This window comes from Heliangelus exortis, chromosome 4 (genome assembly GCF_036169615.1).
Source record: "Heliangelus exortis chromosome 4, bHelExo1.hap1, whole genome shotgun sequence".
In the NCBI taxonomy this organism is placed as follows: Eukaryota; Metazoa; Chordata; class Aves; order Apodiformes; family Trochilidae; genus Heliangelus; species Heliangelus exortis.
This window is the reverse complement of record NC_092425.1, coordinates 28285130-28311202: the sequence shown is the minus strand read 5'-3', so window position 1 is coordinate 28311202 and position 26073 is coordinate 28285130. Positions and strand designations below refer to the sequence as shown.

Genomic DNA, 26073 nt, shown 5'->3' with positions numbered 1-26073 from the left:
AATTAACTTTAAATATGACCATTTGGGCTTATCCATCAATGGACATCCAGAAAGCATCTATCCACCATAAATCTGCAGGAATGCTGAAGAACTATTTATAACATCCTGGTGTGTATTTTTATGTCAATGAAATAGGAGGGAGAGTCCTACACACTGCAGTGGGAACAGTTCAGTCTGAATCACTGCTTGCAAGATAATATACAGAAGCTCAGGCAGGATTAAAAGCAACCCCTGCAAAAAGCCAGAATAGTTCAGTGTTAGGTAGAGATGTTACACGTGGGCTGAAGAAGCGATGCCAGACCCTCACCCTGCGAAGAGGAACATAAGACAGCTCTCCCATGCATTTTATGCCAACATATGGATTGAACTGCAGCACAGCTCCGAGCGAAAGACTTTGGGCTCCATTATCCCCGCGTCTCCATAGGCAACTGTCACTGCAGAGATCTCCACTGTATGTAAACAGTCAAATCCTCCAGAGGCTTTCTGTATATTGCAAATTTGCCATCAAGAGCCACGCAGCCAATCAGGAACATTAGCAAACAAGTCTGCACAAAGGTTTCAACATAAAATTTAAATGCTAAGTGCAGCTATTGCTGTCATTATGAGATCAGTCCCAGGATACATAAAGTACATGAAATTACATTACATTGGTTCCTACAGCTACAACAAAAAAACCCAAACCAAACCAAACCAAAACTAAAGTAGTTGCTACAGAAGTGTTTTTTTAAAAATATAGCTACATGTGAAAGATTCGGTGCTTTCTCTTTCCAAATTCTTGCTGTCTGAAGAAGGCTGGTATCTCTTAAGTGAGTAAAAGGAAGAAAAAAATATCCAACTATGAAGCATGTTCTCTTGTTTCATTCTATCAGAAAGAACAGCTGAGGATGCCTGCTGTATGTAATATTTTCATTAGGAAGCCAGAATATTAAAAAATGAATGTGGAACTTAAACATGTGGGCTACATTATCTACCAAAAGACAAACACAAGTGCAGCAGCACACAGTAACCTTTGTCTCTACGTTTGTTCATCCATCAGCAGGTCCTATCCCTGTAAATGGAAAAACACACCTCCAAAACCAAGGAGATTACTCTTGTTTCTTTGCCTGTTCATCAAAATAAACTCTGCTGAGACAGCCAACAAGCTTGACACTGGTGCCAGTTTTAAGGATGGGGACACCTGTCTACTAGGTACTGGACTAAGAATATCACTAATCTTATACAGGTCACTGAACAAGGGACAGATGGCAGTGACTTCAAGCATTACTAACCTTGGCCAAATTCAAATCAGTCAACTACAGGTATCTAACACCATATCCTGTTAAGCCTTTGAGTCATCTATTCTCCCCAGCTGAGGAAGACTGGACAACTGCCTGAAAAAAAAGGATCAGCTTCACTTCACAGTGCTCACTTAAGTCCATTTGCAAACTAAAAAATAAATAAGTAAATTACTACAACTATTTTGCTGAGCAATGGAACTTCGTAGACAAGTGTGTTCCTAATATGAGCAGACAATGATGTAAGTATTTCTCCGTTCTCTAAAAAGAGAAAATTGTCTTTGTTCTTCAAGTTTATTCAGTGTTTATTTTGTAACTGAAGTAATTCCTCCTGCATTGACAGGACATGAAACTATCCAGAAATGCTGTTCATTAGCTGAACACCATACAGCCTAGAAAGGGCAGAGAAGCCCTCTCCAACACTTCTTAGAGGAGACAATGACCAACATATTTAATTCCAGCAAGTACTCAGCTACACTTTTACAGATACAAGATTATGAGAAAAAACATGAAGAGGATGGAAAGAAAAAGGAAAATTAATTAACACGGTCCTGTTCCTTCTAACTATAAGCCAGTGTATGTGGTAACTTCTGAACAGAAAGCCACAGAGCTATCACCACTTCCTCAGGTGACTGAGACTTGCAGCTCATGCCAGACTCTACCACAAACAAATAACAGAACCCTAGAGGAGAGATGGCTCCAGTTTTCACCAACTGATGGGCAACCACACTAGAACGGGCCAGTAACAGGCTGTGGGTAATACTGTCAAGCCTCCAGTTCAGAGTCCAGGCCAGTGGGTTTCACAATCAACCTAAGAGCCCTGGGCAAGTGACAAGTCACACATCACCTTCCTGCATTGGTGTGGCCATAAAATTGGCCATTAAAAGTAAGACACTAGAGATGAAATGTTCCCCAAAAGGGACACTTAACAGGAAAGATAATTAAAATTAGCAGATACATGGCAGCACACAGTGATACTGTCCTCACCAGCTTCCCCCATTCCTTCTTAACTTTCCAAAGTGTGCTGAGCTACCCTATCAGGAAAGTTTCCCAAACATTGTTACATTTTCTAAAGTTATAATCCAATACTGGGTTTGAATCACATCCTTAATTAGGTGAGAAGTCACTCAGGTAAAGTCTGCAACTATGCAAATGTTTAAAATGGTAAATACAACTCAGGCCTTTTACTTCAAGCAAATAACACTGTTTTCAAAAAGTCATTTGGACCTTTACCATCAGGTTGAAACTAATCACCAGTAGAAAAGTAACAAGAGAATTTTCGGATAAAATCTAGTTTTTGCAGCCTTCTGCAGTTTGTGTCTTACAGCAGATTTTTAAAAGCAGATGAAAGCTGGTGTCAGGGTCTAACTAAAAAATGCTTTTTCTTCAAAATTTTGAAGCTGAATCAAAATAACATTGTGGTACCACTTTTGAAGTCTTCCAAAAGGCAATACTTTTAATTAATCACACTACAACGGGCTTCTGTAAACACTCTGTTCTTACAGAATGGTTTTTGGCTGGGAAAGCCACATGCATTGAAAATTGCATTATGAATTCCAGGCCTATGATAAAATGGAGCATACAGTGTAGGGAATGGAATTGACTCCATTTCCATCACACTACCTTCAAACATTGTACACTATTACTTCATTCATTAGTTCCTCAATATCTTCCCTCTGCTGAAATTAAAAACTCTTATGTACTTTAAGTGTTCCTGACAGCACTTGGGGGTTTTATTCTTACCTACACAAAACTGCCCATTCTGCTTTGTTTCACTACATTTCTTGGTGAAATCTCTTTGCTTCTCCCAATTGCCTCTTCTCCGAAACTTAATGGGAACCTCCACTTTAAAGGTCCACTAAGCTTTCTCCTAAGCCCTTCTGGTTTTGTTTTCTTATGCTATCAAACTTCACAGTGCTTAGTAAGAAACAGAAACTTCTTAGGATTTTAAAATCCATTTAATAAAGTGAGTTTGTAATGTCAATCAGATGGTACAGAGAACTTCATTTTTCTATCAACCCTCAATATATGCCATGCTTCTGCATAAGATATACCAACAAAAGCTTCTACATATTCTGTTTAGGTTTAAAACACTCCCAGAGACCATTTCCACATTTGTAAGCATGCTCAGACACATTCACTTTCTCTATATATCTATGAAAAATTGTACTCGTTAGTGATGGCATGGAGACTTTGGATCTAGTTTTAGGAAATATCCAGAATCTAACATTTTCTACTTTGTTCTTCATGCAAAAAAATCTTCATGAATTTTTATTTGTGGTTACTCTGGAAGATGCGATTAAAATTCAGAATTTGGCTACCTCCTCGAGACTGATTTTAAACATAATTTGTGCCAGCATTAGAAATGTTTTCACTGATTTGAAGTTTAAAACCAGTATCAGCAAGACCTCTTGCAGCGTCTTGTTCTTAAAATAAAATCTTCATTTGGAGACACATGAAAACTTGATGGTGAATCAGCTTCAAGAATAAAACAATAATAAATATTCTGCTGTTCATCAGAAAGTGATGTAGCTTTAACATTACCAGAACACATTATATTTTCTATCTCTATATGTTCTGACATCTTGTGTGCTATGCTATAAACTGGTGAGAGATCCACTTTTAATGTGCAAGTCCTGTTTCTCATAAAGACTCTTCAGCAAAAAGAAGCCAAAATATAGGGAAAACTTGATTTGGGTAGTGAATATTTAAATAACTAATCCATAGCTGTTACTCTGAGTTATGTAAAAAGTCAGTTGAAGAAATTTCTTTCTTTGCTTGGCTTTGTTGTTCGTTTTTTTTGTTGTTGTTGGGTTTTTTTAAGCTGTTCCTGTCAAATCAGGTAAAGATAACTTTTGCTGTAAGTACCTAGGGAGGTAGGCATAATTTTATAATATAAAGTATTTTCTTCCCCACATTTTACTTAGAAGTTCAAAACTCAAAAATGAGTGCTTTAGATGTTGTAAGAAAGCACAAAGCAATATAATACCCATTTTATGAAACAGTCACTCAGAAGTGTTTTCCCTGGGCTGAAATCTGAGGTTGGCTTTTTTTCCTCCCTCTGTCATTTACTTCAATATTGCTGTTATGAAAGTTCAAGTAGATACAATGAACTTTTTCTCCTTGATAGCATTTTGCTGAAAGTCTGCTACAGTGACTGGGGAAAAAGACCTACTCTTGCAAAATATCCTGCAAAGGGTAACAGTGTTAAAATAAAAAATCAACATAAACTGTATGTCATATTACATATTTAGTAGTTGTTTAATTTTGGAAATCTGATAATGCTCATAAAGCATCTTTGCTAGATGACTAATTAGTTGGCATTCAACCTAAAATGATGCCAAACTTAGCACATCTCTTGTACACGTGCAGAAATGTCTGTAACCTCTCCACAGAGGCTAAATTGCAAAAGGCTACCAGTTCCCAACAATTCCTCTGGGTGCTAATATATTTAGCTTCCTACTCAATGTGTAAGCTAACTTAAAGAAGGCCTCATTTATTCCGTGCACTCAAAATAATAAAGGAGTGATCACTGATGCCAGGTGTTGTCTTTAACAATTACAAACATGCATGTGAGCACTGTGTATAGCATGTGGGGAATTTGTGGCATACATGTCAGTGCAGATAGATAATGTGTATGAAAAGGGTACTTTCAGAGAAGGAAAGTATTTCACAACATAAACCTACACAAGGATCTCATTCAATTCTGTATAGGAGGCAGCCTAGAAAACACTCGTAGCTCAGTGCATCGTAAGGACTGTAACTTTCCAATTTTTAAATTTTTTTTTTTTTACTTTCAAATGTATGCTTTTAGTATTTCATTCTAGATTATAAAATAAACTTTTATTTCAACTGGATCCTAATGATTTTTGGTTCCAAGTCCCTACACAGAACCAAATGCAAGTCTGTCTGCTTGTTCAGCAACACAGAACTGGATCTTAACAGCGTGGGGCATAAAAGGGGGACAAAACCCCCACATGCAGAGCACAGGTGAAGGCATATTTAACACTCCTCCACTTCTAGTTTCTATACAGCACTTAAGTCAACTACTTCTACATCAAAGCTGGAATTCGAGCAACTGTGGGAAAGAACAAACTTGTGTGCCCAGGAACTCGGTTTTCCCTAACTAGTGGAACAGAACTCACCAAAGATTTGACCTCTTACGCTGGTAAAAGTACACTTGTTTCTATTAGTACCCGATCCGTGGGGTTCAGAGATCAAAAACTGCCAAGAACCAGAAGAATCTGGACGTCAGACAGGTCCCTCCATCCTCATCAACAGCCGCATCCCGGGCCCAGGGTGTGGGCAGAGCAGCGAAGCGGGGGCTGAGGCCGGGACCGCCCCAGCGAGCTCCCCCCCAGCCAGGGCTGCTCAGCGCCTCCGAAGCTTTCGGGGCCAGGCGCTGCCTCCGAGACGGCCCTTCCCTTCCCGGAGGGCTCGGACCGCGGGGCGGGAGTGGACACTGACACTGACACACACACAAACACACAAACAAACACACACACACACACACACACACATGCCCGGTCGGTAACGGCGAGCACTGCGCCCACCGCCCCCCATCACCCCCAACCCTTCACCCCCGACGCCGGCACCGCACCGCCACCCTACCCCCAAATCCCGGTCGTAGCCGGTTGTCATAGCCATCCAGGAGGCTGTTCAGGATGCTGGTGAAATTCTCCGGCCACAATTTCTCCTCTTTTTTGCTCTGCCCTGGCGGCCCGGTGAGACTACGAGGCAAAGAGGGAAGGGGTGAACGAAGGCGCCGGGAACAGCGGCGCCGGGACCCTCCACCCCGGGCCCCCCGCCGCCGGTACTCACCACGTCGCCAGGCACAGGCAGTGCAGGAGGGCGATGGAGAAACCCGAGGACATGGCGATGGCTGGCTCCTTGGCAGAAACCATCTTTGCATGCCATACTTCACGCCTGGGCACGTTAAACGCCTTGTCCGAGGCGGGGAGGGGGACGCGGAGCCCGGCGGGGGGGGCGGCGGCAGCGGCAGCCCCCGGCGGCCCTACATGCGCGGCGCCCCGGTTGCCAGGAGCCCGGCACGGGCGGAGGAGAGCTGAGTTCCCCCGCACCGTTAACTCTCTCGGGGCAACAGGCGCCGGTCCCTGCCGCCCCCCCTGCTCCCACCTCCGCCCCGCCCCGCCCGCGGCCCCGCGCTCCGCCCCGCTCTTGCCTCCCGGCCGCCCCGTGGCAGAGGACGGAGGCACCAACTCCCCGAGGGCGGCCGGAGGGGCGGCGGGGGCTGCCGGTGAGGGTGCAGCGAGGTGGGGTGGCTGTGAGGGAAGGGTGGCTGAGGACGTCGTGGTGGTGGCGGTGGTGGTGACCGCGGCGGCGAAGTCTTCATTCGTCCCAGTCATCTCGGCTCCCAGGCGGCGGGGGTGGGGGGTGGGAGGGGTGGGGTGGGGTGACAAAAGCGGGGGCTTTGTGGGGGAAGCGATTGAATTCCGAGCTAGGAGGGTTTGGGAGCAGGAGGCTGACACCCTCTGCTCCGTTGCAACAGGAGCTGGGGGAAGAGGAGAAGAAAGGGAACTCGTAGAGACTTCAAGGTTAAAACAGCGCACTCAAGACGGATGGGAGCGAGTGGGTTATCCAGAGTTTCTAAAAGGAAAAATGCCAGAATAAGGGAATAGTCTCGCTTTGGATTTTTTTTTTTTTTCTCTCCTTTCATTCCTATAATTAGGAAGCAAGATTTGATGACCCAAATAATTTCCTTTATACAAGGACTAAGGGATTCTGCAGCAGTTACAGTAAAATCCACTCTGTTGCTGGTCTGTCACAGGCTGTTGGGATCATTGGGTGAAGGGGGGAAGACGGGGAAAGGAAGAGAAGGGAGGTGGTGCCAAACACAATAGATAGAGCCAATAAACAACTTGTTCTTCTGATCAAGTGTGCTGTGGGGACAATGGGTTAGGTTTGGAAATCAGTGTGTATGTCAATTTTAATGAGGATGGTGATGTTCATCGTGAAGGAATGCTTACAGCAGGTATTGTAATTGACTCCAAGACTACAGTACTGTCACAGCTGACATAAAAAAGGCTTTATTCATTATTTGCTATAGTATCTCCCAGCAGTGAAATGCCTGATTATCTTCAAAACTACTGTACACTTGAAATCTTCCGGGTTGTACTTCAGAGCTTGTTCCAGCTAGGGTGCCCTTTGCTGATGCCTTTGAAAAACAATTAAAGCTGTGCTTGAAATCCATTTAGCTTGCTGATGCTGTTTATCTTCAAAAAACTCTGTCTAGGCAGTCAGTTCTGCTTCCAATTTTAAAAGCCCTATTTAGGCCTCTACAGATTACCAGTCTGCTTCCTGAGATTTTTGACAGGATCCTCATCTCCTGACTGCCTTACGGGATCCTGATCTGACAGCCTTATTTGAACAATGAATGCTATGCCAAAACCTCTCAGAGCAGGCAGCCTGCCTATGGATGGCACAGCATTCCATGCAGTATTTACAACCTGGACAATGCAGACAGCAGGATGTCACACCAAGGTCACATCATGTCCTGCGATGAGGCTCTGGGAGCAGCCTGTTTAACTCCACACACAGGTGAAAACCAGCATGGCAGCAAGAGCCTGCTCCCCTGACTCCATTAACAATCAGATCAGGAACAACAGAAGGATGGATCAGCAGCTCTTCAGGAATTAAATTTCACCACATCAAATAAGTTTGCCTGGGTTAATCAGACACTTTTGATCTCCCGTACAGCAACATAATGTGTTTTTCTGGACCAGTCTTCTGCTATAGCATGGACAATGTCAGGGAGATCTGTAGGACTGGCCTCCAGGCAAGATAATCTCTAGCTTTCCTGTCCCTTGCAAGAAAATTAATCACTTGTTACAAAACATGAAAAATATTTCCAAGTGAGAGTTTTTGATCAAGAGTTACCTTAGAAAAATCTTGCTGAAGACAAACTCACAAATTTAAATCAAGGGCAATAGACAGTAGTTCAGAAGTGGGAAGAATTCTGCTGGCTAGTCAGAGACAGAGAGGAAACCATGGCTTTACAACACTGCCTCTTGTAGCAGCTGCTGTGGAAGAGAGCCAGCAACACCCTGGCAGAGCCAGGGACACCCTTGGGTTTAGATTGTTCTAGTACCTTAGGAATATGTACAGACACCTGCATGAACTGCAGTAGAAAAGTTAAGTAGTGTTCACCACCAATGATCTCCCCACTTGAATCTTCTAAGAAATGTTATCACTCCACTCTCTCAAATCCATACCTGGAGTCATAAGGAACGTGGATGCCATAGACCCAGTAGTTCTGTTACAGGTAGAAATCAAAGAAACTCACTCAGTTATCCCCCTTCCAGCACTTTTAGGAACTGAGCTGGTCTTTGCATGATTCACACGTTCTTTAAAGCAAAGAATAATACAATATTGCTGATACCTTTTGTCTCTTCTGTAGAGGTACTTCAGTAAAAGTAACACCAGCTTGAAAAATTTGTAGACATGCCATGCCAGGGCACCAGGCAAGAAGTATTCATGGCTTTGAAGAAGATGCTTGTGTTGTTTTTGCTAGGAAAAGGCTGACATAGCACTGTTCTGTCACACCCTGGCTGCCACAGGCTAGATTGATATAGGATGCAGGTGCTGTTTGGGTGCTTTCACTCCCCACAGGTGCTAAAACTAAATGAGAAATCACTTTCTTTAAATCTAGAAAATTATTTCAAACACTTTTCAAATTTATCAATGTTTATTATCTCTCTTAGAGTCAGCATTGACTATCAGGAATTAAGTAAAAATAAAACCAAAACCAGAGATTGCTGTCCTTGATACTGGAAAACTGTATTGTTTGTATATTGCTAAAACTTTTACAAAACTAGCCTTGAAGGAAATGTAATACAGTTTAAAATAACAGTAAGCAGCCCTACAAGCCAGATAAATAACTTCTAAGTACTTGCTTATACCTTTTGATAGCAACATTGCCCTGGCTAATTTGAATATTTTTAATTTACATTTTAAGATATACTCTAGATTATTTTGTCATGTATTTGTAGCAGAGGTACACACAGAAACTCCCAGGGTGCTTCTTTATTACTAGCATATATATGCTGATTTTGAAAAATCACGCTTCAAATTATCTTTGATCACTTAGAATTTCTGGCTTACATCATCTCTATTAAAGAACTTGATGACTCCAAGAAGGATTTAGTGGTCAGAGGATGAATTAATGTTCCCTAAAAATGTTTTTTGTATTCAGCATTTTCTCAGCTTCTCCAGCTTTCATCACCAATTCTTCCAAGATTTCTCCAAAGAAATCTCACCCATCGTGGACTATTGTAAGAAGTGGACTATTTTTGCCCAACTCCATATGCTCAGAAAGCACTTGAATATCTTAAGCAGACCTTTTTTTTCTTTTCCCTTTTTTTTTCTTTTTTTTTTTTTCTTTTTTTTTTCTTTTTTCTGCCCCTGTGCTGATGTACCCTCCTGACGATTTTCGATGAAGCAGATATTCTGGCCATGCCTGAACAGACATTTTATCCAAAGATATGGATCTTCAAATATAGTTTGATGTTTTTATTTATCACAACAACACACAGAGAAGCAAAAAAATTTTTCATCACTCTTGCCATTCCAACTTTACCATCAGATTACGTGGAAAAAACCCCAAAATTGGTACTTTTTTTGTGGAAGGCATTATCTAGCCTTTGTAGGCTCTTTCTGTGAACTATGGATTTCACCAACATTACAGGTCGTACAGGTAAATTATAGGCTGCATCCATTTTCCCAGCAGATTTCATTGTTTGAGTGACTTTGCCCTGATTTAGTCCTGGCATCAAATCCATGAAGACAGCCAAGCTAATATGGAAAAGACTGACAAAATATTTAATGCCTAAATATATATTGCACAGTTAAAAGCCTCTAATGCTTAGAAAAGAGGAGACAAGACTGGGGTCACCTAAATGTTTTGGTATCTAAATAGCTAAATCATTGATTTCTTGGACTTTCTACTGTTTCTGCCCGTATCAATATAATTTCTTACAATCTTGATCAAACATACATTCTTCTTAAAGCTCAGTGGCTGAATACCCATTCTTTGGTAGAAACCCAACCCTTTTCTTTAAAGGTAACTAGAGAGTCTTTACCTCCTCTCCTTGCACCTCCTCAATGTTGCAAGAGGTCTTTCACTCCCCTCCTCTCCTGAATCCACCCACATTGCAGAGATCATGAGAATCTACAAAAATACACCTGCCCTTGGCAATTTTGATCTGGAGCTCATCAGAAGCCTGAACTACCTGTTCAGGGAAGAGTTTTCCATCAGTAGGGATGCCAGGACCATAGACCTCCAGCAATGTACTCATGTTTCAGGAGTCTCGATTTTGAGACTATTGATTGCAATTAAAGCTCTGCCCTGGGAGTAGTAAAATAGATGCTTAAGTTCTTTCCTGCCCTTCCTCCAGTCCAGATTTCCCTCCCTGCTCTAATTCTAGTAGTTTTCTTTTTTTCTTTTCAGAGCCAGTATTTCAGTAGCTGATCAGTCAGTTTCAGTAGCTGGCCACAAAAAGGCTACCTCCAGTTTGAAAAGGGTTCCATGGCACTCATTGTAGCAAACGTTACCAGGTGCACTTCCTTATGACAAGAACTTACAGGCTAGAAAGGTCAAACTAAGGACTAGACACAAGAAAATACTATTGCTTCTGTTGTTCTGGGAACCAAGAAGCTTAAGTGGCAACCCAACACCATAGCATGGTGTAAGAAATCTGCAGTGGAATAGGAGCTTGATTCCAGTTTGTTGGGTCCCAGGTCAGTTCTGTAATCACCACCTTAGCTGTCCTTTCAAAGCACAGCATAAGCTCTGTGTAAAACTGAACCTTCAGCTGGTCCAGCTTTGCTACATTTCCAGGGCTGTAACTCCTACGAAACTGCAGGAACTGATGCCAACATGCATTTAGCTGTGTATTTTTTCCTCTTAACATATGGTATTTACAAGACTGTTCTGAAGTACCATGGTTATTTTAACACACATGTCCTTGATTGCTTGGAATAAAGCTAGAAAATCCTTTGAGTACCAAATATATATATACACACACATATATATTGCTATTACCAATTGCAATAGGATTCATGTGGATTCTTCTAGTGATTGACACATGGATGTTTAAGGAGGTAAACTGTGAGCTTCATATTTAAGGGGACTCAACATACTGCAATGGAAATATGTTTGTGGAAGCACTCACTGCAGGAACTGCCAATTTGGGGCAAAAAGTGTTTGCAGAGAGAAAACATTAGAGAATTCCTATGCCTCCATCTCTCATTTCTCATCTAACCCTACTGCTTCCCTGTCACACACACACTTTTATAATTGAGCTCATCATTCATCCACATCACATCTATGGCAGGAGCCTAGAGATGCGGGGGCCATAGGGGCAGGTCACAGTGACCTCCTCAGAGGCAGAGTGGGAAATAACATACTCATAACATCTCATGATATATGTCTCTAAAATGGGCATTCCCAGAAAATATGACAAGAATATGTCTTCATGTTGGACTATAGTGATTTTTCTTTAAAAAGTACAAGGCTGGCTGTTTCATCAAGATTAAAGGACATGACAGGCAGGGCTGTGGGAGGAATCTGGAAAACCACTTCCCTATACCCTTCCCTCCCCTGTCAGCACTGTCAAGTTTAGTGCAAAATGTCTCAAAATTTTTGGTTGTCCCAAGCAACAGTAGCAAACCTGCAGCTTTCAGAGGCAGCAGAAAGGGAAGGGAGAGGGGCAGGGGGCTGAAGCAAGGGCAGTTCACAGGGGTTGCCATGGTTCAGAAGGAAAGGGGAGGATTTCTCCAGGTTCCTGGTTCCAGGCAGAGCCTTCCCCACTGCCACCTGGTTTTAAGACACCTGCATGCCTCTGGTGGCCCCCATACCCAGAGGGAATGAGTGAGCAGAAACACCCACAAGCTGCTTCTCTGGAAGGTTTCATGTTCTCAGCCATTACATGTCTATTAATCCCAGAAGTGTATGTCATGAGCAGGTGCCTGGCGAATGAACTACAGAATGCCACAGGAGACATAAGTCTGGCTCCTGACTTGCACCGAAGCCATTGGTGTCAGCTCTACTGATTTTCTCACTGACTTCGTGGGGCTTGGCTTACTCAGGTCTCTCAAAGGGAGGAGCCTTATTTTTCTTTAAAAGAGAGAGCAGGAGAGTTGCAAAGTTCCTGGATTGTAAAATGGGGAGAAAAACCTGAAAATCTGACCTAGGTGTTTGACAAGGTACTGCATAAAGAACCCAAAATCCTGCAGGCAGGTAATTAAAACCGAGACTTCTGAATCTCATGACCCCTGAGGGGATGACTTCTGATTCTCAAGGCTGGGGCTTGCAGTACTGATGAGGCTCTGTTTATGCTGCTTTTCATTCATGTTGCCATGCTGGGGGGTCAGTGAGCCGTGCTCATCACCATCCCTGCACTGACAATGATGTTCAGTGAAGAGACACTTTGGTTTGGTTCACTTCCCACCATTGCTGTCTTTGCTGATGTTAAGCACACATATTAGCAGAAAAAACACTCCTTTCTACTTTGGAAGAGATACATCTTTTATGTCAGGACATTTTGAGAAATATTATAGCAAGGCATACCATCACCTAAAGGTGTTTTGCATCTACCTTCCTACAAGGGATAGCTTGTAAATAACTATAGTAAAAATCTTCCTTATAATGATAGAATCTGTGTACTAAATGAAACTATCAGCACTCATGTGTTAGATAGAAAATATTGCTTTTAAAAGGTTTTAGCATAAAAACAAACAGAACAATTTTTTATGCAAACAGAGCTGACAACTAGACTTTTACAGTGGCCCAGAGGTCTGTAAATAGCTGAGCAAATTGGCATTCAGAGCTGTACTTTTAAACTCTGCTTGCAAAGGCAAAATTTGACATCGTGGTAATACACTTACTCTACAGACGACATATAGCCAGTCTGCTCTTCATTACCATCTGGTGGTTGTTGGATGGAGTGGCATTACTCACATCTCAAGAAGTTACGGAAGGGAATTTCTGTATCAACACCAGAAGTGAAAGTGTGCTGTAGCAGCAGTCGGCAGTGCAGGGGGGCAGAGGCACTAGAACCAAAAAATGCTGACAAAATGAGGAAAACAGAGAATTAAGAAGCATCTGATGGTACTTTAGCATTTTATCAAGTAATTTAAGGCATACCTGAATATCATTTGCAGGGAGCTGAGAACTGCTTAGGCAGTATAGTGCAGTGTTCCCTCCCACTGGCAGCAATGGCAGCTGAGACCATTTTGCAAGATAAGTTATCTTGTCAACCTCTTTTAATAACTAGCTCCCAGATCTTCACTACTTACCAAGAGAAATATCTTATAGATAGTATCGTAGTAGATGCCCTATGTCCTCTGTGGTAAGCAAGAGGAAGATAATCCCACTCCACAGCTACATGGGGAGCCAACTTTTGTTCAATCCATGCTTTCCACTACACTCTCTTCCCCTTGCCACCCAGTGGTTTCATCAAAATGTAATTCCTCCTGGATGGGACTTCTGGAAGTCATTGGTTAGATCAGGTAGCTCAGTGTCTCTGGGGAGATCCTCACCCTTTGCAATCTTTAGAGTAGGAAGAGCAGTCTGCTCAAACACTGAATAAAAGAAGTACAGTAGTGGTTAATGAAGTACAATAGCCTTTTGCTTTTTCTAAGTGTATGGATCAACAGATAATTGATATAGCCTAGGAAGAAAGTACCCCATGTAGACAAGTCCATTTTAAGTATTTTGCAACAGCAGAAATACAACCTCTTGGCCACAGTTACACAGTAGTTGTATGGATACATCATAGGGTTGATGCAGTGCAATTGCACCATCTCTTGTCTTATGCACTAGATTGAATTTTCAAAAATAATATGAAATAAATTTATTATTGTAATTATAAAATTCAAAAAGTATTATACACTTAGAAACAGCTTTATGGCTCAGTTGTTTTTTATGTTTAAGGAAGATAGACTCGTCAGATTCTTTCCTAACTCTGCCATTGACTTCAGTGATCTTGGATTAGTCATTTAGGCCAAGTCTTCTCAACAGGAGTAACTAGTATTACGTGCATAATGTGTAAGAAGTAAGAGTGACCCAGATCTTGTGGACACCAAATACCTAAATCTGCATTTAAAATTTTGATTCCCAGACCCTGCTTGTCTGAATTTCCTGTTCTGTAAATTGTAGAGGAGACTTAAACATGTTGCAGGAATATTTGAAGCATTAATTAGTTCAAATGTGCAAGGGCTTAAAAATGTAAAGTATATAAATACCAAGTATTACTATCAAATAGGTCATGTCCTTGTTAGTTTAGACATTTTGTCAACTTAGTGTCTCATTTTGGATGTTTAATACATAATCAGCTTTCTATATATTTCTCTTCTGGACACAGGTATCAAAGATTAACACTGAGAAATAAACACTCCTTAAGCCAATACAGGCTCCCACAGTCACTTCCCTGGCCTGTTAGCCCTTTTAGACAAGGGAAACAAAAGACTTCCACTGCTGATGGTTAAAATGAGTGAATGGAAGATCCAGGGGGAAAAAAGGAAGCAGAAATTTCACATAGACAAATACACACTTCCAGAAGGCAGATTTCATAAGATGAATGGTTTTAACAGGATGGATGAGGTCTGCTCTCAAGAGCATGCTATCTTGTCTCATAGAAAACCATCTGTGTCTTCCCTGTCTTATTACTCCAGAGCAATACAATACTATTTTCCCATCTGTACTGTTCAGGTCACAGTCCAAGAAGATGAAGTACAAATCTACCCTGAATTATATAAGATTTAGTGAAGCAAACTGAAAACCTGTCACACACTTGGGGAATTCTGGATCAGAACCAGAAAATATTTGTCACTTTGAGTTCCTGATTTACTATGGTGCTGGGTTTTTCTCTAAATTGATAATACTTTGCTTCCTTACAGCCTCACCGTTGTTTTTATTCCACTGTACAAATGTTCTAGTTCCTCAGTTCTCCATCTGACAGACAGGCAGGTTCATCAAAAGAGGGGTGAACAGGAGTTTGAGTTGGCTCCTGTGGCTGGCCCCTCAGATTTGTCTAATACAAAGACAATTCTGAAAGACATTTGCAGGTTTTCTGAAATTAATACCTTGAGAATGTTCAGAATGTGAAGTAAAGCCTTCATGTGCTAGGTGAAGGGAGAAAAACTCGGAAACAAGGAAAAAGTAACTTAAGGAGATGCTTGGCAAAACAATGGAAGAAACAACAGAGAAGTTAAATCATGGGAAGGATCCAAAAATAATCTACTATAATAGGAAGAAATGAGGAAAATGCTTCCAAATTATAAAATTAACTATATCACTGCTGTTTCTTCTTTTGGCCTCTTCTGCCCATAAAACTAAGTCTTCTTTCCACGTCTTTCACTTCTGTCCAGAGATGGTATTAGAAAATATATGAAGCTAACATTGTTGACATCACACAAATGCTTGCCACTGCTCCCACCATCCCTTGTCTTATCCTTCACTGCTCCCTAAGCATTCATGTTTTAGAACTACAGCAGAACTTGAATAAACCAATAATCCCTGTTGTTGTTTAACCATCCCTCCCATAGGCCTCCACTTAGAGCACTCACCCTTGCTGGAGCCTCCTGCTGTATGGGAAGACATACCAATGGGGGCTAAAAAAGTAGTAGCATCCCAGTTTTGTGATCTGTCTGAAGAACTTCTATCTCATGGCTTTGACAGTTCTCTTTCTTTTGTTTAATTTTTCTTTTATTTCAGTTCTTATCTTAGAATTTATTTTAGCCTTTATTCTAGGGCTCTTTGTGAACTAGCTAAAAACAGCACAAATGACAGGGCGTAATCTATTTCTCAGTTTATGGACTGCTTCCAGTGACTGCTGCCAGCCCACACGACATATATAAATCATGGATTTTAGACCTGCACCCCTGCATCCGTTAAAGAGATAAGTAAAATTACTTGTCTTACACCTCCCTGTTGACAAAGTGACTCCCAGCTGAAGAGATTCACATGTGCTCTTTATTTCAGCAAGCAAGAAGCATCTATCTCCCTCATCAAATGTGCTCCTGAGACAAGAAAGGAGTGTGCAGGCAGCTGTTGTGTAGGACTATTGCATTTGTTAAAATCATGCCCACTTTGTTTTCTCTCAGTGTAGGTATGACTATACATGGGGATACATATTTAATGCTGTCATTTCCATAGCTGTAAATTTACTTAATAGAACACCAGAGGAGTTTGCCATCAGGCAAGAAACCATAGAATGGCTAAGGTTGGAAAGGACCTTAAAGATTATCCAGTTCCAACTCCCCTGTGTGGGCAAGAACACATCACACTAGATTGGGTTGCTCAGAGCCCAGTCAAACCTGGCCCTGAATGCTTCCAGGGATGGAGCTTCCACAACTTCCCTGGACAACCTGTTCCAGTGTCTCACCACCCTCACACTAAAGAATTTCCTCTTAATCTCTAACCTAAATCTCCTCTCTTCCAGTTTAAAACCATTACCCCTTGTCCTCTCACTCCATGTCCTTGTAAGAAGTCCCTCCCTAGCTTTCCTGTAGGTGCCCTTCAGATATTGGAAGGCTGTTATCAGGTCCCCCCAGAGTCTTCCCTTCAGGCCAAAGAACCCCAACTCTCTCAGCCTGTTTTCAGAAGAGAGGTGCTTCAGCCCTCTGATCATTTTTGTGGCCCTCCTCTGTATATTTTCCAACAGGTCCACATCCTTCTTGTGTTAGGGGCTCCAGAGCTGGACATAGCATTCCAGGTGAGGCTTCACCAGGACAGAGTAGAGGGACAAAATCACTTCTCCTGATCTGCTGGCCATACTTTTTTTGATGCAGCCCAGGATGGAGTTGCCCTTCTGGGCTGCAATTGGACATTGGAGGCTCATGTCCAGCTTTTGATCCACTAGTACTCCCAGGTCTTTTTCCACATTGCTGCTCTCCAGTGTGTCCTCCTCCAGCCTGCATTCAAGTTTCAGGTTGCCTTGGCCCAGATGCAGGACCCTGCACTTGGCCTTGTTGAACTCCATGAGGCTCACCTGGGCCTACTTCTCCAGCTTGTCCAGGTCCCTCTGGCATATCGACTGCACCACCCAGCTTGGTATCATCAGTGAACTTACTGATGATGCTCTCAATGCCACTATCAATATCATTAATGAAGATATTAAACAACACTGGTCCCATTACAGACCCCTGAAGGACACCACTTGCCACTGGTCTCCATCTGGATTTCTAGCCATTGACCACTACCACGAAAACAGAAATCTTACATGTCCAACCAGTCATCTTACATGTCACTGCTACCAGAATTGGCTCTTTTGTCATATTATGCTTTAGTGAAAGCATACATGGATATACAAACATAGAATCCCACTCCTTTGAAATATCGGGTCACGAGATGTTCGCTTTCCTGGCTGGATTTGAATAAGAAAACAGTGCTATTTATTTGTAAAATGTGTTACAAGAAATTCAGCAAGAGTGTTTTCTTCCTTTGCTGGTGTTAAGGGGCTTGACAGGCATATGACTGGGATTACAAATGTAACACAAACAGGCACAAAATATGGCTCAAAATAGGGACATATTTTCTATTACTCACAGGGAAGTGAAATTTCAGCCTTAGCTCCCAGTCCCAGTCCCCACTGTCTCTGATGTATAACAAGACAGGATGAAATGCATAAATGGGTTCCTCATTTTTCATTTCTGGAAGTCTGTGGTCTATAGGGTGACTGAAAAACTGGGATACACAAAAAGTACTCCATTAGCATGGGTGCATATACAGGAGAAGGGACTATAGAAAATGTAATGAGAAACACTGAAACTGATGAAATCAACAGATGGACACAGAGATAGGAAACAGCATGGAATCAAAGCAGTAACATCTTTCTGTGGCAAGCAAAAGAAAAGATACTGAATAGAAAACAAAAGACTAGACACTATTCTCCTTAGACAAATTTTTCTCTGTGAGATATAAATACAGAAGCATAATGAATCAGGTCCACAGCTAATATATACATCTTCAGTGACTTCACTGAAGCAATGATAATTTACATTAGACTAGGATCTGACCCAAAGAGTCATTTTGTTCTGTAAAACTTCTGCTTGTTCCAGTGACAGACTTTTCATCTTGATCTCTTTTTTTTTAATTATTTATTTTGCATTTCCCTCACAATAAAAATACATTTAAATTCCCTTCATAAAGAAATCAACCCCACCCTCATCCTATTCTCTCTCTGTCCTATTTTCTCTCTCTCTCCTGATAGTTCAAACATTTTCAAACACTTCCCTTCATTTCCCTCTATCTTGTATTGTCCCTTGCATACAGCTGGAACCCCAGTCAGATAACTTCTTCCTATCCAAACTGGTGTACTGGTAAGCCAGTGCACACAGTCCTCTTCCATAGTCATCCACCCACCTTTTCCTGATCTGCTGACAAGGTTTCTTCCCAAAACCTTTGCCTTTCTGGCCTTCTGTGCAGGTGCTCACCTTCCTCTTGTCATTTCTTGTCATTTGTTTCTTTCATTTCTTGTCATTTCTCTCCTCTCTTGGTGGTTCTCCATCCAGCACACTGATGGAATCCCATGACTCCATCAATGCAACCTCTGCATTTTACTTTTCTTCACCTCCTGAAAATGGGGATGGATGAGGAGCTGACAGAGACCCTGTGGGTGAGGATTAAAGGGAAGTCAGAGGCAAGAGATATCATAGTGGGGATCTGCTATAGGCCACCCAAACAGGATGACCAAGTGCATGAGGCTCTCTTTCGACAGATAGGAACAGCTTCACACTCACAAGCCATGGCCCTCATGGGGGACTTTAACCACCCTGACATCTGCTTGAGGAACAACACAGAAAAGCACCAGCATTCCACAAAGTTCTTAGAGTGCATTGATACCAACTTCCTCCTCCAAATGGTAGAGGAACAAACAAGAAAAGGTTTTTTGTTGGACCTGGTTCTCACCAACAGAGATGAACAGCTACGAAGCCAGGCAAAAGAAGTTGAGGTTGTTCAGCCTGGAGAAGAGGAGGCCCTGAGGTGACCTTATAGCAACTTTCAAATATCTGAAGGGGGCCTAAGGGAAGCTAGGGTAGGGACTTTCACACAGGTGTGTAGCAAGAGTACAAGGGGAAGTGGTTTAAAACTTGAAGAGGGGAGACTTAGGTTAGACATTAGGAAAAAATTCTTTCTTGTGAAGGTGATGAGACATGGGAACAGGTTGCCCAAGGAAGCTGTGGCTGCCCCTGCATGAAGACCAGGGTGGAAGGGGCCTTGAGCAACCTGGTCTAGTGGGAGGTGTCCCTGCCCATGCAATGGGGTTGGAACTGGATGATCTTTAAGGTTCCTTCCAACCCTAGCCATTCTATGACCCTAAGTGCAGACTTACCACCCCTGGCCCTGCTCTCCCCAGCAATTGGACACTGGGGTGTTTACACCTGGTTTATATCTCCTGCTGGTGGTGCTGGCCCAACGCACACCAGCACAGCACCCGACCACAAGCTCCTGACCCCCAGCACCACCCAGCTGCTTTTGGGATGCAAAGAGACCTCCCAAACGAGAGACAACAAACAAGAAACAAACACAACCCCCCTAAACACCATCCCAAGTCAACAAACACAAACCCCCCAAGCCAAAAAACACAACCCTTCCCTAGCAAACGAACAAAAGCCGCCGTCAAGCCCACCAGTAAAGTTGTTGAATGTGTTGGCGGCCTGTTGGGTGTTTTGGGGTTTGGGTTTGTTTGGTTTGGGGTCTGGGTTCTTGGCTGCCTGTTATTTGTTTATTTACAGCCTGTTTGCTGTTTGTTTGAAGGGCCGGTTGTCTGCTGTTTGTTTCAGGGGCCTTTTGTTTGTTTTGAGGGTCTGTTGTTTGTAAGTTTTTGGTCTAGCAGCTTTTCTTGTTATTTGTTACTGTTTTTCTAGTACTCACCTGAAAAAGCAAGTGGTGATATATTTTGTAGACAAATTCTTGAAATTTCATGCAAGATCTCATTCTTGTCACCTTTGTCCTTGGAGGCAGTCAATAATCTTGAAAATTAATAAAAAATATGAAATGCCAGCTTTTCGTGAGGCAGGTGAAAAAGCAAGAGGTTAAAGAACGGTTACTATTTGTATTGATCATTCTTGGTTCTGTTCTAGATTTTACTCTTTAGGGTCTTATCATATACAATCACAACCAATACAATCACAATTAAACAAATATACAACCTCTGCCAAAATGTCTTGGTTTTTTTCAAACCGAACCTGGCTGTTTGAGGAGTATGTAATTTGGAGACTGGGTCTCCAATGCACTGAGTACTCAGTTTTCATCCCAATCAGACTGAAGTAAAAAAACTCAAACTTTTAATGTTAAAAAGAGCTTTGAGGAAAACTAGTTAGGGCCATCAGTCTCACCAGCAATGTAGAACAGCAAGTGAGCAGGGTCTACTGGAGATAACAAAGGAACTAGAACTACAGTTTCCATGGAAGAACTGCAGGTCCTAAGTAGAGGTAGACAGTCATGTTACCACTGTTTATAGTAACAAGATCACAAAATACTTGAAATTAGAAGTGGAACTTGTCTACACTACCCCGGGCTCAACTTCAGTGACAAGTTCAGCTCCTGCTCTGAGCTACAATAGCCTGAAAGATAGATCAGGGCTTTAAAGGGAGTATTATTTTAATTCTAAATTTCTTAAGATTAAATTATGCAGAAATCTACCATTTCTTGAAAAAAAAAAAAACAAACATTTTGATTACGTGTTTTCTTTCTTCTTCCTGACAAAGGAATGCTTTGATCAACACATAGATGAAAATATCCCCAGAAAAGTTTCTTGTGTGACTGAATTCAGCCATTCCATCTCTTTATTGCTAGAAGCAAACAAGCTAGGCTGTTATTTACATGACTGACAGATTCATAAGCCTACATAGTGAGTGCATCACATCACTAAAATGGGACAAAGAGACACATTGCATTCTAGTGGCCCAGTGTGGTAAAATACTTCTGAGTATGACTACTACTCACATTTCTCTGCTTACTCCTTTTAAAAGGACTTATTTAACCTGACAATAAAAGTAGGGTTTTGCAGGAAGCTGCTTCAGAAAACACTGAAAAGGCAACACTGGAGAAAATGAATGTTATTTATCAAAGAAAATAAAATTTCTGGGTCATTCCAGCAAGAGTGCTTCATTTCTTATACCCAAAAACCCCCATACAAATAAAGACAGGACCTGGCCTAAAAGCCACAGAAGCAAAAGTCTCAATCCTACAACTATATATCCAACTTGACATGATATGCATCAGTCTGTTAAAATCACAGGAGCTGCTTGCAGTGGAAAGGTACATTTGTTCTCAGTTTCTACAGGATAATACATCAGGTTATTAACCATTTTCTGTCCTGCTTCAGACATCTCACCAGCACTGAGAAACCACAGTTGTTAGGAACTGTATAAAAGGATGTACCTGAAATAAATTTTAACAAGAATCATAACAATATCACACTTCTTATGTCTCTGCTTTTTAAATCTCTTCTTAAAAACAGCCTCTGCAATGCAGTGTACAACTGCCTTCCTTTTTTCAGTGACCCTTAGGTCTATGGCTACTTGTAGTTAATATCCCTACTGAGGCCATTAAACTATGCAAACTCATACAGACCAACTTCTGCCTTCACCTTCTTCACATCTGTTGCAATGCTTGCAAAATGTCTTCCTGACTTAGCCAGGATGATTTGTTCTCTGAAGTCAGGATTGTCTTTTTTTATAATCTCTATAGCATCTGGCACAAAGACCTAAATCTTCAGCCTCTATTACTTCTCTTGGGCTAGCATCAAAGAGAAGAAGGAGCTTGTGAGCCTCCCACATCTGGGAGGAAGGACTTGGAAAGCCAGCAGAGTTCTTTCACACAGGTAGTGAGGAGGGAGGCAGGGAAAGTGCACGTCAGGGACTTCTGTAATTAGCCATGCAGGGCTGGCCTCATGCATCCCAAGAGGAGGCAAGTCCTGCAATGGTAAGAAAGGGTGTTGGATGAGTGGTGCATACACAAGGCTAGCAGATCTAAAAGGGGATTTCAAATGAGTATTACAGATGTGTATCTAATGTGAATAAAGACTCACTATATTATTCTGCGTGTAGATATTACAGGACAAAAAACTCTATAGCTCTTACTTTAGCTTCTCTTCTCATATGATTACAGTAGGTGAATTACTTCAATTCACAGTTTTGATATTTACTATTCATTCAATAAAGTGATTTACAGACTCTCAAAAAAAAGTAGAACCCATGCTAAGATATGAATTGACCTTTACAGCATACAAAAAAGAGGCATAAAGAGGGCATGACTTTTCAGCTGTACCTTTTTTCTTTCCTCAGAGAAGGGTAAGGCTGTGGAGTTTACTGAGAGACATGAAGGAAAGGAAAATGGCTGGAAGGGTGAGGTGCTCTCCTCAGTGCAGGGCAGCACCACACTGGCTTCAGATAACAGGATAAAGCAGAAGCTCGGTGTGTCACTCTGCAGCTCTTCTTCATTGCTTGTGCAGCTTTCCCACTGCACTGAAACCCCCAGAGCACACTAGAAGTTATCTCCAGTTTGCTGTTTTCGGCCATCTGAGAAGACAGCTCACAAGCTGCATTTGACTCAAGGGAACACTGTAGGTATAAAATGATAAAAGTGTCATCACTAAGCAGATGAAATGTGACCTATTTCATTACGTACCTCTTTTTTTTTTTTTTTTTTTTTTTTTTTTTAAAGTATAAATATTAACAGGGCTTGTGTTTTACCTGTAAATGTGATAACTTCAGAGTTCCTAGGTTTCATATCACAGTTATCACAGACATATGATTCCCTTTAAAAATATTAAAGTGACAGAAATCTCCATATTAACCTCCTAGGTTTTTTAGGCACTAAGCAGCCTGATTTCCAAAATTGTAAAGCAGCATGTACTTAGGTGCCTGAATTCTGGGGCATTCAGGAAATTCCAAGATGCCTAAAAGCCACATTGGAAATGTTTTCACTCAGCCTGAGTGAGTAAGTAAACCTCACTGGGGTGGATGGAAAGACACACTGCTGTAATTTGAATCAAGTTTAGTGACTGCAGAAAAAGCTGCAGATCACCATCAGACCACAAGATGTTTTGTCACCTATAAAAACTTAGGAAAATGTTTGTGAAAAATAGTGATAACACCTGGGACTTGAAAATAAGCCTCTGCTATGGCCACTCATTTTGGACATCAGCTGTTCCTTGTAAAAGGTTAAGCAGCTGCTGAAAGCGAGAATTATGTCACAGGGAGTATTTTTACAAGATTCTTCTGCATTGGCAACCTGGAAAAGCATGATGTATTTTCCTAGAAACATATCTTCTGCAAAGAAAGCATAACTTCAGTGTTCCTTAACCTGATAAAACTACTGAGCATTTCAGTTTCTAACACCTGGGGCAGTGAAAGTTCTGCTGTAATATTTCACTTATTTCAGTCCCGGAAACAATGAAAGGTCCAAGTCATGTTCCATCATCCACCTCATGGGGCAAAAAGGATCCTTCTTACCACCTCTGCTGTGGCAGTGTTATGCCATGCAGCCCCTCCTTTGCATGGTTATTAAAATCGTATCAGCCACTTTGTTCCCAAGTCTCAGTTCACAAGGGATCTTTTCAGTATTGTCTCCACAAAGTGGGAAATTTGCAGTTGCTTCAAGATTACAGTTTAGAGTCCTGATGTCTTCATTGATCAGGATGAACCAAATGGAGTTGAATTTCCGTAATATGCCATCTTGGGCATTCAACAGCTCAATAGCCTTATTTTTGGGATACTCAGTGGAGGAAGTTTGATGCCAGTCTGCAGAAGACAGGACATTTCAGCTAGGAGAGCACTCAGAAGAAATGCCCTGCTGAGGAGAACAGCCTCATCCTCTCTGGAAGTACACTTGTTGGGCTAAGGCATCCCTAATGGCAAGAGAGCTGTAGGGCAGGCTTAGTTCACACCATTTACACCTAGATGGAGATACTCCAGAAATGCACGTAAAACATAGCATTCAGTCCAGGGACCAGACTATAGCTAGTCCAAAGTAAAGCTGCACTGAAATGTACATAAATTAAAGAATTCATATAGAATAACCCCCTGTGCTTATACTTTAATATGGAGCATGCAAGCCAGAGAGAGCAGCAGTCTCCCTTTCAGACAGGTATATCTGCCTTTTACATGTCTTATGGCAAAGCTACAGGATATAATCCTGCACAGCATCAAGCAGTAAAATGGGATTCTACTGTCACATAGAAAATCCTAATCCTGTGAGTCAGGGAAACCAGGTAGCTTTATTATGGCTACACTTGATACAACTCCAAACAAACATACCATGTGGCAGCCTTGTATGGGGGAGAAATTTTTTTAAAGTGCTATTCCTAAGTAGCACCAATTATAACTAAACACTACTAAAATATACTTATGCTGATTAGTACATTTTAAAACTTTTTCCAAAGTATAAGTCCTCAAAGTCAATTGAAAACATTCACTATAGTGTAATAAACTACTAATAAAACTAATAATAACAAACTACTAATAAATAATTTTCATGAACATGTATTGTCAAGGTTCTAAGAAGTAGCTGTGTGAGAGGGTCTTGTTGTAATGTCTCAGCAAATGTGCTGTGCTGCTTCTTTAAGAGCGACAGATTTGCCCAGAAATATACAGTTAAAGTATTCAACATTATCATTACAATTTAAGCCACAAACTATGTATTTCCTGCATTTTCCAAAACGCCGTTGCATGTTTCAACCACAAAAGCATCACCAAAATCTGACTTTTCTCAGAAATAAGTCTGTACGACACTATACAAGCCTCAAAATATCAGCTACATATCCAAAGGTCACCGCATGCAGTACTGTATAGCACAGAGATGAGGTGGCTTGAATTTGAGAGAGATGTCACCTGTGCAGGGAAACAGACGCACCGGCAATGACATAAATTGTTGACGGGGCTCCAATTAGTCAGTGTGTAATACTGCTCTAAGCTACGCTAGAGCAGCAATTCACAGAGTCTTAAAAAACAAACAAACAACCCCCCCCAAAACTTCTAAACGCTTCGATTTCTTTGGCTGAAAAATAGCAACTAAAACCCTGTTGCAATGTCCGGCATGTGACACAATGGGTGCGCCAGAGGGACAGCTCCAGGGACAAACCCCTCACGGAGCAGCGGAGCAGCGCCGGATCGCTGAGGAGTGCAGCCTTCACACCGGGACTAAGTACTATTTGCATCAAAACGGGCAATTTCTTCCGAATTTGCCGATTCCCCTTATTTGTTATCATTAACATCAGAGCCTATCAATGTCAATTTTCACAGAGAACTGTCCTCAAACATTATATATTTCCTCCAAATGAGGATCCTGCGCCCTAGCTGGGGAGGCTGCACCCGGGCAGTGCCGTCCCCTCTGGGCAGCTCGGGTTCTCCCGGTCCCGCTATTCCCAGCCAGGAACTTGGCTTCACCGCCCTTCCCTGGCAGGGCGGCCCCGTCACCGGCACCTGTTCCCACTCTCAGCCTTCCTGCTGCGGGCCGGGCTCTGCTTCGCTCCGGTCGGACCGCGCCCGCCCGGGTCCTGTGAGGTCGGTGCGGGGATAGCACAGAGGAGCCGCAGCGGGCAGAGGTGCTCCCCGGGGCCGCTGCGCCCCGCTCCGCGCATGCGTCCCGCTGTGGGGAATTGCTGCTCCGCTCCGCACCAAGTTGCAGTCTCCGGCTCTTTCTCCGCGGGGCAGCGGTGCGGACGGCGCTGGAATGGGGGCGGCGAGGCGGGAGGGTCCGTGGGCTCTGTCCCTGTCCCTGCCGCTGCTGCCGCCCCCCGTGGCGGTCGCGGCGCGCAGGTGAGCACCGGCG

At 42.3% G+C, this 26073-nt stretch overlaps 1 protein-coding gene across 1 annotated transcript in view; it reads right to left on the bottom strand.

Annotated features, from left to right (window-relative positions):
• GABRA4 (gamma-aminobutyric acid type A receptor subunit alpha4) overlaps window positions 1–6457 on the bottom strand; it is a 43868-nt gene extending 37411 nt beyond the window's left edge. Inside the window, exons 1-2 of the mRNA XM_071743625.1 lie at window positions 6096–6457; window positions 5886–6004 (exon numbers count right to left, since the gene is read on the bottom strand). Coding sequence (XP_071599726.1) covers window positions 5886–6004; window positions 6096–6178 — 202 coding nt within the window. The 5' untranslated portion in view covers window positions 6179–6457. The remainder of the gene's footprint in view (window positions 1–5885; window positions 6005–6095) is intronic.
• Between the last annotated feature and the right edge of the window lie 19616 nt (window positions 6458–26073).